At 43.5% G+C, this 13,546-nt stretch overlaps 1 protein-coding gene across 2 annotated transcripts in view; it reads right to left on the minus strand.

Moving 5' to 3' along the window:
* The window catches only part of LOC126471594 (potassium voltage-gated channel protein Shal), a 694,995-nt gene that overhangs the window by 73,754 nt on the left and 607,695 nt on the right, over positions 1 to 13,546 (minus strand). For both annotated transcript variants that reach the window (XM_050099831.1, XM_050099830.1), the window contains exon 3: positions 7,480 to 7,668. In XM_050099831.1, coding sequence (XP_049955788.1) covers positions 7,480 to 7,668 — 189 coding nt within the window. The remainder of the gene's footprint in view (positions 1 to 7,479; positions 7,669 to 13,546) is intronic.

A 13,546-nucleotide genomic window follows, 5' to 3' on the forward strand; every position in this document is an offset into this window, starting at 1 on the left:
AATATGTCCTACCAACCGATTCCTTCTTCTAGTCAAGTTGTGCCACAAATTTCTCTTCTCCCTAATTCTATTCGATGCCTCCTCATTAGTTATGTGATCTACCCATCTAATCTTCAGCATCCTTCTGTAGCACCACATTTCGAAATCTTCTATTCTCTTTTTGTCTAAACTATTTATCGTCCACGCTTCACTTCCATACATGACTACACTCCATGCAAATTCTTTCAGAAAAGACTTCCTGACACTTAAATCTATACTCGATGTTAACAAATTTCTCTTCTTCAGAAACGCTTTCCTTGCCGTTGCCAGTCTACATTTTATATACTCTCTACTTCGACCATCATCAGCTTTTTGCTCCCCAAATAGCAAAACTCATTTGCTACTTTAAGCGTCTCATTTCCTAATCTAATCCCTCATCATCACCCGATTTAATTCGACTACATTCCATTATCCTCGTTTTGCTTTTGTTGATGTTCATCTTATACCCTCCTTTCAAGACACTGTCCATTCCGTTCGGCAGCTCTTCCAGGTGCTTTGCTGTCTCTGACAGAATTACAATGTCATCGGCGAACCTCAAATATTTAATTTCTTCTCTATGGATTTTAATTCATACTCCGAATTTTGTTTTTTTTTTCCTTTACTGCTGGCTCAATATATAGATTGAATAATATCGGGGATAGGCTACAACCCTGTCTCACTCCCTTCCCAACCACTGCTTCCCTTTCATGCCCCTCGACTCTTATAACTGCTATCTGGTTTCTGTACAAATTGTAAATAGCCTTTCGCTCCCTGTATTTTACCCCTGCCCCCTTCAGAATTTGAAAGAGGGTATTCCAGTCAACATTGTCAAAAGCTTTCTCTAAGTCTACAAATGCTAGAAACGTATGTTTGCCTTTCTTTAATCTATTTTCTAAGATAAGACGTAGGGTCAGTATTGCCTCACGTGTTCCAACATTTCTGCGGAATCCAAACTGATCTTCCCCGAGGTCGGCCTGTACAAGTTTTTCCATTCGTCTGTAAAAAATTTGTGTCAGTATTTTGCTGCCGTGGCTTATTAAACTGATAGTTCGGTAATTTTCACATCTGTCAACCCCTGCTTTCTTTGGGATTGGAATTATTATATTCTTCTTGTAGTCTGAGGATATTTCGCCTGTCTCACACATCTTGCCCACCAGATGGTAGAGTTTTGTCAGGGCTGGCTCTCCCAAGGCTATCAGTAGTTCTAATGGAATCTTGTCTACGATGTCAGGGTATGGAGGCTTTTTCGTTGATAGGTTGTGGTCCCCTCATTGCGCTTAAGAAAACGGTAAATGCGAAAGGTCATGAACAACACAGTTTACAGCATCGTGTGCTGCGTACAGTTGAGGAACAGCTGAGAGATCATTATTGTATGTGCATGACAGTGCACAAGTTTACATGAAGGAGCATACGTTAGGTAAGGGTTTGTGGATAATAATGTTCTTGAAATGGACTGGTATGTCCAGAACCGGTACCTGAACCCAATGGAACACCTCTGAGGTAAGTCAGAACGTCCAATTCGCTCTAGATCCCAGCGTCCAACATCGATACATCCTCTGTTTTCGGATCTTGAGGAAGAATGGGCTGTCACTCCTCCACAGACATTCACACACGGCTTTGAAAGTGTCCCCAGCAGAATTCAAGCCATTATAAAGGCGACAGGTGGACACACTGCGCATTAATGTCCACCAGGAGGTGTCCGGATAGTTTTAATCAGATAGTGTATACCGTAATGCCTTACAGAAGGACAACAAAAAATAGTATCGTCGTTCATTTTGACTTATTAAAACAGAAAGTTATATTTTGGTTGGCATAGTTCTGGACGTAGAAAATTAGTCAACGGGTCTGACTCCCATGAAACCATTATTGTAACAGTTAATCTTAGATTGCAGCTGACTCAAAGTGGGACAGGTATCACATCTTGTGCACAGAATTCATGAGGACCGTTATGCCTCATAACACCGCTACTCTCAAAGCGCAATTATTCGCGCGTGAATCGTTTAACTGTAATTTATATCGCAATTTGGAGCAGAACTGTGCTATTAGACCCGGATGCTTCGTGACCGCAGCCGCAGATATGTACGCCAGCGACGCTACGCAGCCACACACTGCAAACGGCACAACATTCGCTCTGATTTCGCCACTGCTGCACTTTATGCAAATTCTCTCACGTCACGTACGCCCTAAGCGTCGGTTGTGCGTAGATTTGGTTATAAATTAATATTGCTCCTAGCGGAAGGGAACTGTAGAAGCTTTAGGTCGTTCATTTATGTAAATGTCGCGTGAACATTTTAAACCTTCTATAAAGGTTTTCATTCTGAGCTACATAAACGTACGTTAATTCAGACGTGGAAGGTTGGGAATTTTCAATTTCAGTAATAATAATGTTCATTTCACTTCATTATTTATGATAGTGCGTAAATGTTAGTGGGAAATTCTAACAGTAGAGCTTTTAGTTATGCACATAGTTGAAGACGTGCTTTCACAAACTTGCGAGGAAACATCACGACTCGACCTCATATCTGAAGGAGAAAAAGCATAGTAGCAAAGTATCAGCCCCAGCAGACGAGTCCGCACGAAAATCTTGGCCATAATTCTGACAGCACATAGTTATGATCTACTGAAAGTACAGCTTTTAAACTTTTTCGCGCACCGATTGTCTGTCACTCGCTCTGGCCCACTATAGTCACTTAATACCTTGGCGCGAAGTATTGTAAAGTGGAGCGAGTAAAATTTTTGTAAAATGCTATTTTGACACAGGTGACATGCTTTGTTCATTTTGTCGAATGCGTGGTTTCTAACCTGTAGCTGGTGCCAGATATTGATTTGCTTTGAACATTTTTATTTTGCGATTTACAAATGCAGTGTAAATGAATGAGTGTGTCATTAAAGAAGTACCATACGGCTAATTAATGATTAACATCGCTGTTATGGCTTATTGGGTTTCAAAGTTGGAACTGAGATCGTGAAGAAAATTTGCAGCAGACACGCTGCTCTTCAGAGTGATTAGCATCATTAAATTGTAAATCAAAAATCGTTAAACTAATTTCATAATAATTGTTCGATTGCTTAGTTTTATTCATTTTGATTCTGAGTCATATATACAGGGTGATTCTTATTAACGTTTAAAAATCCCTCTAGCGACGTAAATGACACTGAAGTAAGTGATGTAATATGAGACACATTGGGCTGCAAATGTCGGGAAATATCGAAAAGTGGATGACAAGTATTGAGCATGTGACGTACCTGATTACGTATGCTCGTCCTGATGGGACAACTGAGTGATGTATTACCTGCATTCCTGAAAACGGTGCAAGTTTCGAACTCTTTTTGAAAATGTGATGTGTTGTAAATCTAGAAGCCAAAACATTTTTGTCCCCGCAATAACCAAATACATGCTGTTCTTATTATGTGGTTCTTTACTTTTATCCCTTTTGTTTTTGTTTACAGGCTTGATTTAATAAAGAAAACATAGATCATTTACAGGTAGCGACGCATTCTGGAAGCTTATACTCATTTACTTGGGACGCCATACGGTAGGTTTTTGCTGTACTGAACTTCGCAATAAACCAGCAAAGACCGCGAGACCGGTAACTAAGGTAATAAATTTTACCTGAATGTAAACACTAGAGCCAGATATTTTGGAGAGCGAAATCCAGTGGGCCCTTGAAAACATGGCTGATAACAAAACTAGTGAACATGACGAAATACCAGTAGAATTGTTTAAAGTCACTGGAAAGGATGCAGTGGAAGTGCTGCACTCAATATGTCAAAAAATATGCATCACGCAGCAGTGGCCAGAAGATTGGAAAAGATCAGTATTCATCCCCATTCCAAAGAAGAGAAGTTCTAAAGAATCCTCAGATTACCGAACAATCGCACTTATCTCACATGCTAGCAAAGTCATGTTGAAAATCTTACAAAATAGACTTCGCCAATATCTAGATCGAGAGCTACCAGAAGAACAAGCTGGATTTAGGAAAGGAAGAGGAACTAGAGATCAAATTGCTAACATTCGGTGGATTATGGAAAAAGCAAGAGAATTCCAGAGAGATGTGTACCTCTGCTTTATTGACTACGCCAAAGCCTTTGACTGCGTCGATCACAACAAATTATGGAAAGTACTGAAAAACATGGGTGTACCAGATCACCTCATTCATCTGATACGGAGTTTATACCTTGACCAAGAAGCCACGGTGAGAACTATGTATGGAACAACGAAATGGATAAAGATTCAGAAAGGGGTCCGGCAAGGCTGCACACTGTCACCGTACTTATTCAATCTGTATGCAGAACATGTTATGAGGAATGCGAGGCTAGATGAAGGAGAAACATGAATTAAAATAGCGGGAATAAATGTAAACAACCTCAGGTACGCGGATGATACGATCCTGTTGGCAGAAAGTGAAGAAGAATTGAGAACACTCTTGCTGAAGGTGAAAGACGAAAGTGAAAAGGCCGGTCTTAGGCTGAATGTGAAGAAAACGAAAACTATGGCAACTACACCTACCAATTCGTGGGATATAGCAGGAGAAACCATGGAGATAGTGACCTCATTCAGTTATCTTGGTTCCCAGATCTCTGCTGATGGCGACTGCAGCCATGAAATCCGGAGACGCCTGTTGCTCGGTAGACAGGCGATGTCAAACCTTGACAAGGTTATAAGGTCCAGAGATATAACACTAGCAACAAAGATCCGTATAGCGAGGGATATGGTCTTTCCAGTTGTGATGTATGTTCCATGGACTGCAAAGAGAACCAACAGATCAATATTGGAGCAAATAAAACCAGATTTCTCCTTGGAAGGTCTAATGTTAAAACAAAAGCTGACCTACTTTGGACACACAATGCGAAGGCATGCCTCGCTGGAAAAAACATTAATGCTGGGGAAGATAGAAGGAACTAGAAGAAGAGGACGTCAGAGGATGAGATGGATCGATGGCATCACAGAAGCAATGTGTTCCAACCTGGAAGGTCTACGGGAGAAAGTGCAAGACAGGAAAAAGTGGCGTGATTTCGTTCATGGGGTCACGAAGAGTCGGAACCGACTAAACGAAAAGAGAGAGAGAGAGAGAGAGAGAGAGAGAGAAACACCAAAGTATCTTACCCAGTGCCAAAAAATACTGCGTGTTATACGCAGGGCTCGAATCCGGAGCCCCACGCACTAAAGTCGTGCACGTAGGCCGGGAGCCACACCGACTTGAATACTAAACGTGGGTTGGGATGATCAGGTGTGACCGATCGACATGCTCAACCGCTGCACTTGCAGCGAGGAACGACATCTTGTGACGTCACATATTCAACATCTGCCATGCACATCTGGAGTGTTTCCCGACTTTTGCGGACCCGTGTGGCTTTTATTAAATTACTCGTTTCAGCGTCATCTACGTCTCTCCGGGAGTTTTTAAACCTTAATAAGAAACACCCTGCAAAGCTGCAGAATATGAGTACGAGAAAACTGTTAAAATATTACATGTATATGTGCGTGACAGTGGTGTTACGTACTTATATTAGGCTACCTATTTATTTTACGCGTACAATAATGTGTGTTTTCGAACAAGATCTTAAAACATGTTGGGCAGATATGTCGGCCTCGCCCTTGTCTTCTCTCGCTTTCATCATCCCGCAGGTAGTAGGGCTCCGGTTGGTTGTTTGTCCACTGTACAATACTTTTTACTCGATCATTAGGTGACAGCAGTGGGGCGGAGCGTTTGATAAACAACCTGTGCACACGAATTTTAAAGAGCTGTGCTTTTAGGTCATAATTGCATACTACCAGAATTATGGCTCAAATGTTCGTGCCAGGTAGGTTGCTGGGGCTGGTGCCTCGCTTGAATGATTTTTTAAACTACTGGCCATTAAAATTGCTACACCACGAAGATGACGTGCTACAGACGCGAAATTTAACCGACAGGAAGAGGATGCTGTGATATGCAAATGATTAGCTTTTCAGAGCATTCACACAAGGTTGGCGCCGGTGGCGACACCTACAACGTGCTGACGTGAGGAAAGTTTCCAATCGATTTCTCATACACAAACAGCAGTTGACCGGCGTTACCTGGTGAAACGTTGTTGTGATGCCTCGTGTAAGGAGGAGACATGCGTACCATTAGGTTTCCGACTTTTATAAAGGTCGGATTGTAGCCTATTGCGATTGCGGTTTATCGCATCGCGACATTGCTGCTACCGTTGGTCGAGATCCAATGACTGTTTGCAGAATATGGAATCGGTGGGTTCAGGAGGGTAATACGGAACGCCGTGCTGGATACCAACGGCCTCGTATCACTAGCAGGCGAGATGACAGGCATCTTATCCACATGGCTGTAACGGAACGTGTAGCCACGTCTCGATACCCGAGTCAACAGATGGGGACGTTTGCCAAGACAACAACCATCTGCACGAACAGTTCGTCGACGTTTGCAGCAGCATGGACTATCAGCTCGGAGACGATGGCTGCGGTTACTCTTGACGCTGCATCACAGACAGGAGCGCCTGCGATGGTGTAGTCAACGACGAACCTGGGTGCACGAATGGCAAAACGTCATTTTGTCGGATGAATCCAGGTTCTGTTTACAGCATCATGATGGTCGCATCCGTGTTTGGCGACATCACGGTGAACACACATTGGAAGGGTGTATTCGTCATCACCATACTGGCGTATCACCCGGCGTGATGGTATGGGGTGCCACTGGTTACACGTCTCGGTCGCCTCTTGTTCGCGTTGACGGCACTTCGAACAGTGGACGTTACATTTCAGATGTGTTACGACCCGTGGCTCTACCCTTTATTCGATCCCTGCAAAACCCTACATTTCAGGAGGATAATGCACGACCGCATGTTGCAGGTCTTGTACGAGCCTTTCTGGATACAGAAAATGTTCGACTGCTGCCCTGGCCAGCACATTCTCCAGATCTCTCACCAATTGAAAACATCTGGTCAATGGTGGCCGAGCAACTGGCTCGTCACAGTACGCCAGTCACTACTCTTGATGAATTGTGGTATCGTGTTGAAGCTGCATGTGCAGTTGTACCTGTACACGCCATCCAATCTCTGTTTGACTCAATGACCAGGCGTATCAAGGCCGTTATTACGGCCAGAGGTGGTTGTTCTGGGTACTGATTTCTCAGGATCTATGCAGCCAAATGTCGTGAAAATGTAATCACATGTCAGTTCTAGTATAATATATTTGTCTAATGAATACCCGTTTATCACTTGCATTTCTTCTTGGTGTAGCAATTTTGATGGCCAGTAGTATATGAGGTCAGTATGGTGATATTCTTTGTTACAGAGATGCTAATTTCTCCCGCATTCTCGATGAGCCATGAAAAATTTACGCCTCTTTTTGCCATAAAACAAAATATAGTGTTGAGTGAGATTGCTGTCGTTTACTATCAGGTTATCAAAACTCTTAGCTGTGTGCTGAGTGTTTACGCTACTGCGAACAGTTAAAATGGTACTCACAGTCGTTTTCTCGAGGCAGCGTAGGAGATGGTGATGCTGTAGTTCAAAGATGTCCTCTTGGTGGTACGAGTCGTCCATCTCGAGGCCTGACTCCTGGGCGGCCAGCCGGGCCTCCGCCGCCTTCTTTTTGCTCACAAACGCTGCTCCCGACGACGCCTTCGCTATTCTAATCCTTGCCAGCCTGGCTTTCTGTAACAGAGAACACATTTATTCACGTGAGTAGAGGAAGAATCTTGTTTTGGGAACAATACGTGAAAATGTACTATGCCTAGAGCAGATGGGAGCGTAGTCTCTCATCTGAAAAATTGACCTCTAAACTCTCATCACAACGCACAATAGGAAATGAAGATGGCTATGAATCTGAACGAATCTGTGTGTACTCCTACTGCAGCGATGCATGACAACATTATGCCCGCTATTGATCTCCTCACCGGCCGCTCTTGTAATGGTTTTCTTTTTTCCTCATCTTTCATTTTCTCTCGAAATGGAGGGCCCTTGTCGAACTAAGATATTTTGCGCCCAATCTTGAAAGTCTTGTGGCAGGGAGATGCCAATTTAGAATAACAAATTATCTCAAGCCACGATGTTTTTGAACTTGCGGCCTGTAAGTTGTCACAGTAAGGGATTTGCCACCCACGGTACTAAGAAGTCTTTACACCCCTGTTCTGTTATTAGCATATGGTAAATAGAACACTGCACCTAGTCGGACATAAGTATGACAGGCTGTACACATCTTCCAATACCTAAATTTCCAAGTGTGCTCGAACTGTCACAGATAAAGCATTATGTTTTTATCACGTGTAATTTAATGCGATTTTAAATAGCAATGTTTTGCTCCTTCAGACGAAACAGTTCAGATGGTTCAAATGGCTCTGAGCACTATGGGACTTAACATCTGTGGTCATCAGTCCCCTAGAACATAGAACTACTTAAACCTAACTAACCTAAGGACATCACACACATCCATGCCAGACGCAGGATTCGAACCTGCGACCGTAGCAGCCGCGCGGTTCCGGACTGCGCGCCTAGAACCGCTAGACCACCGCGGCCGGCACGAAACAGTTCATGTTGCCTCGCTGCAGCTAATAGAGTAATACAGTTTGAAACAAACGAAAAGTTTACAGCCCGTAAAATAACACACAAAAGCGTAAATATGTAAAAACGGTAACCATAACAAAACAGACCAAGAGAATTCACACAGTTCTGAACGTAACGAATTATGTTAGGTTGCAGCAAATAACGATTCGAAACGACATCCCTTAACACCGATGAGAGAGCGTAGAAGGTTGGGAAATTCTCGAAAAAAATCGTAAATAACTGGGAATAATTTCATTGGACAAAATATCAGTCACCTCCCTGAAAGGATACACCGGTCGCTTTGAGTCGTTTTAGGTGTACATCTGATAGCAGGTGATCATGTGACCCTCCACCGCTGGCGTAAGTCATGGCGGTAAAGTGTTGTGTGGGTTCCAGTCGGTTGTATGGAACTAGTGTAGAAACAAGGGTCAATGCGGAGACATGAAAGAATGGCATAGACATGCCCGTCGCCACACCATAAATGATACTACCCCGTTTCTTTGTGTATCAACGCGGACAGACAGCTGTAGCCAAAAACAGTGGTGTACCGCTGGTACCACATGGTACAAAAATAGTGGGTGTAAAAAGATTCCAACCTTCAGAGACCACAGACGGCTGTTACGATTTGTCAATGAAAATAGGTTTCAAACCCTGGAGGAATTGCTGTTGTCTGTGAATGTAGATCCATCTCAACCAATTTCCGGCCGGAAATTGCGAAGCGAACTGCGGACAATGGACATTTAGAGTCGGGTCTCTCGAAAAAGGCCATGGCCGACCGCAGCTTATAAAACTGCACGTCTTCAACGAGCGGACAACACAAAAGCTGCATAGTAACAGTTTGAAAACGTATAGTGTTGTCTGCCGAGGACGATTACGCACAGTCCAGTCACATTAAGGGGGCACGATGATGAAATTGACCAAAAATGTCAATATTCGATTTATTTTTTAATTGTTAGTGCAACTCATGGACAATATGTTCTCAAAGTTTCAATGTTGAAATCGCATCCGAAGTGCCTGAAAATTAAGTAAAAGTGTGACGCGGCTTCCCTGCCACGCCCACGTTTTGAAGCAGCACTTCAATACCAGCTCAGTGAACAACGATTCTGTGTATTACTTTCAACCAAACGTGTGTGGGATACATCTAGCAAGCCGTGACACATACTCTTTGGTTTCGTAGATTATCTTTGGCCGATCCTGCACTTCTCAAAAAGTGAGTTCATGGCAAAACCTAAAAGTCAAATGAGTCTCTATATTCACTCATATGGAAACGATGCCCTAAAAACACATTTGCATCTGCTACAGTTGTCAGAATTGCAACTTATGACGCAGTTATTGTATTTAATTATGGGAACGTCGGGAGGATGAAGGTATTAGAAAGAATGGGCTTCAAGATAGGAAATTTTACTCAAGACATTCTGAGAAAAATAGATTTACATCGCGTCTCTGCAGCTGAAAAGTCAGTTGAAGACCTGGTAAAGGAAAGAAGACAGACAACAAGAAACCAGAAGAGAAGCGTTGAAGGGAAAGACGACCCAGAGTACAAATGTGGTGCCTTCTGAAGAAGTGACACAAGGAAGAAAGCTAGGTTGAACTTTAAATTGCGTTTCCTGAAAAGTTGGTTTTTTAAAGTTTTTATACCTTTTCTTCAGATTCTATGAATGCTAGAATTATGAAATTTTGTACACAAATTTCTGTAAACCTAATAAACGTTGTCTCAAGAGCAAATTTTGAAATTCTGATTGAAAGCTGAGTTATGGGGCAAAGTGCTTGGAGTTTTACACGTATTTAAAATTGTACTTGTGGAATTATAATTAAAAAATTATGAGAATTCTTCTATTTGACCTTTTCCAAAAAACTCATGAGAGAAGATTTTTGTAGAAATCTCTTGAATACTTTCTGAGAAAAAGGAACATACTTTTTTTAAAACAAATAAAACTTAATATTTCATTAAAAAAAAGTTGAATATATATAATGAAAGGATTTTTTACGTAAATGTGTTACCTTCACGTAAAGCGTGGTACAAAATTCATTGCCGTACCTCCAAAACTTTGGATTTGGTGCATGTTTGAAACAGTGTGTGTTTTTCATCAACGTTCCTCCTTAATGTGACCACCGTCTATGTTCTGCCTCAACGTGAAGTAATCACTCACAGACGCCAGGTGGCACCACTAGCGGTGGAGGGTAATAAAGCGTGTCGGAGGACGCAGAAAACAGGCAGTCAATGTAATGTGGAAACGGAGCGATTTATCTGACGTCCAAAAGGACATGACCACTGGTGGGAGCATTTCCGAAACGGCTATGTTTGTAAACTCTTGGCGTGCCGTTGTACTTGAAGTATATCGTGCATGACAAAATGACGCTATCTAACACCGGCGCTGAGGAAACTGTGGTGCTCTATGGGCCATAGATGGCAGGGGTGAACAACGGCTGCGGAGATGTCGATTGGTTCAAATGGTTCAAATGGCTCTGAGCACTATGGGACTTAACATCTGAGGTCATCAGTCCCCTAGAACTTAGAACTGCTTAAATCTAACTAACCTAAGGACATCACACACATCCATGCTCGAGGCAGGAATCGAACCTGCAACCGTAGCGGTCGCACGGTTCCAGACTGAAACGCCTAGAACCGCTCGGCCACACCGGCCGGCTTGTGTATTGGCTTATATACGGGCAACTGTTGAGCAACTGACCGCCCAGGTGAACGAAGGGGTACCGTCAGGGTCTCCACAACTACTATACAGCGAACGTTGCAAAGCTTGGCCGTCCGCAGCAGGCGCCTGGCTCATGAAACCATGCTCAGTGCTGTTCATCGTCTACGAAGGCTCGAATTTGCAGTCTAATACCGTAACAGGTCACCTACTGAGTGGTGATGGGTGCTCTTTTCAGATGAATCATCAGATTGACAGCAAACACCTTATAACAACCGTCGGAAGGATACTAGCCGTAGGAGGGACCTTAATGGTTTGAGGAATGTTTTCGTGGCACTCCCTGGGAGATCTCGTCATTCTGGTAGGCACAATGGATCAACACAAGTATGTATCTGTCTTTTGTGACCATGTCCACAGTCACGTGCAGCATGCTTTTCCTGGGCACGATGGCATCTACCAGCAGGACAATGCACCATGTTCGAAGAGCACCAGGATGACTTTACGTACGCCCCTGGCCACCAGACTCTCCGGATTCAAACCCAATCAGGAATCTGTGGGACTAAATTCATCGGGCTGTTCTCGCCATGGGTCCTCAGCCGAGAAACATATGGCAGCTGTCCGTGGCACTGGAGTCAAAAATGTTCAAATGTGTGTCAAATCTTATGGGACTTAACTGCTAAGGTAATCAGTCCCTAAGCTTACACACTACTTAACCTAAATTATCCTGAGGACAAACACACACACCATGCCCTATGGAGGACTCGAACCTCCTCCGGGACCAGCCGCACAGTCCATTACTGCAGCGCTTGAGACTGCTCGGCTAACCCCGCGCGGCGCCCTCGAGTCGGCATGCCTCCACATCCCTGTTGGTATCTTCCAGAACCTCACTGATTCTCTTCGTGCGCGTCTTGTAGCGGTGTGCGATGCAAAAGGTGGTTATTCAGGCTTTTCACAAGTGATCATATTTATGTGACTTGACAGTGTCGAATTCTCAATTACTTTTAACATTTGGTGAAACGGTTATAGCAACGGCCAAAAAAATTGTGTCCAATTACTTAAAGTCAGCCTTTGACGCTGTGATCGCCAATATCAGCCATTATCAGTATTCATCCGTTATTCATGAAGATGGTGTTCTTTAAGACGTAGCGCGGGATTAGCCGAGTGGTCTAAGGCAATGCAGTCATGGAATGTGCGGCTGGTCCCGGCGGAGGTTCGAGTCCTCCCTCGGGCATGGGTGTGTGTGTTTGTCCTTAGGATAATTTAGGTTACCTAGTGTGTAAGCTTAGGGACTGATGATCTTAGCAGCTACGTACCATAAGATTTCACACACATTTGAACATTTTTGATTTCAAGACGTAAATCTGTGTCTGTTCACAGTGAATAAGATGCTGTATGGCGGTTATGCCTATAATAGTGAACAACTTTCGACGTTATGTTGCTGTTGTGTTTTCCATGTCAGTGACTCTGCTTATATATTGAAGAAACTTCTCAGTTAGCTTCACCAAGCTCAACAAATATTTTTACGGTTCCCAGAATAATTTAAAGTCCTCAACAGAAGTCATAGACGGTAGCTCCTCGTCTATAAAAGTAGTAGCATGTGAATTCTGTCCACGAGAATATAAAATTTACTGTGGTAGTGGAGAAGGGCGGCTGTCTGCCATTTCTGGATGTCTTGGTCAGACGAAAAGTGGATGGATCATTGGGGCATTCCGTTTATCGTAAGCCTACACATGCAGATTTATATTTTCGGGCTTCTAGCTGCCACGACATATTGCAAACTTTTGTTGTTCTTCGAACAAAAAAAAAAAATGACTCTGAGCACTATGGGACTTAACATCTGTGGTCATCAGTCCCCTAGAACTTAGAACTACTTAAACCTAATTAACCTAAGGACGTCACACACATCCATGCCCAAGGCAGGATTCGAACCTGCGACCGTAGCAGTCGCGCGGCTCCGGACTGAGCACCTAGAACCGCGAGACCACCGCGGCCGGCTGTTCTTCGAACATTGGTGCACCAGACACATGTTGTGTCTGACGGAGACAACCTTGCAAAGGAGCAACACCGACAAATGGTATTGAAAGATGATGGATATTCTTCACCTCAGATTAGTACAGCTTTAAGGAAGAAGAAACGTGGCCACTCACAACATCAAGAGGAGGAGGAGCGGTTCAAGTCCTGGGCGTTCCTCCCGTAAGTCAGCTTTATTTCGTCGTAATTAGCCAGAATTTTAAGAAAACATGTCAAAGTAATTTTCTGTCCACCTACAAAGACGTTTGCTCTTCTCGGTTCGGCGAAGGAAGATCTAGGATTGCTGAAGGCTGGGATCTACAGAATACCTT

Source organism: Schistocerca serialis, chromosome 3, assembly GCF_023864345.2.
Source record: "Schistocerca serialis cubense isolate TAMUIC-IGC-003099 chromosome 3, iqSchSeri2.2, whole genome shotgun sequence".
NCBI classification, from domain to species: Eukaryota; Metazoa; Arthropoda; class Insecta; order Orthoptera; family Acrididae; genus Schistocerca; species Schistocerca serialis.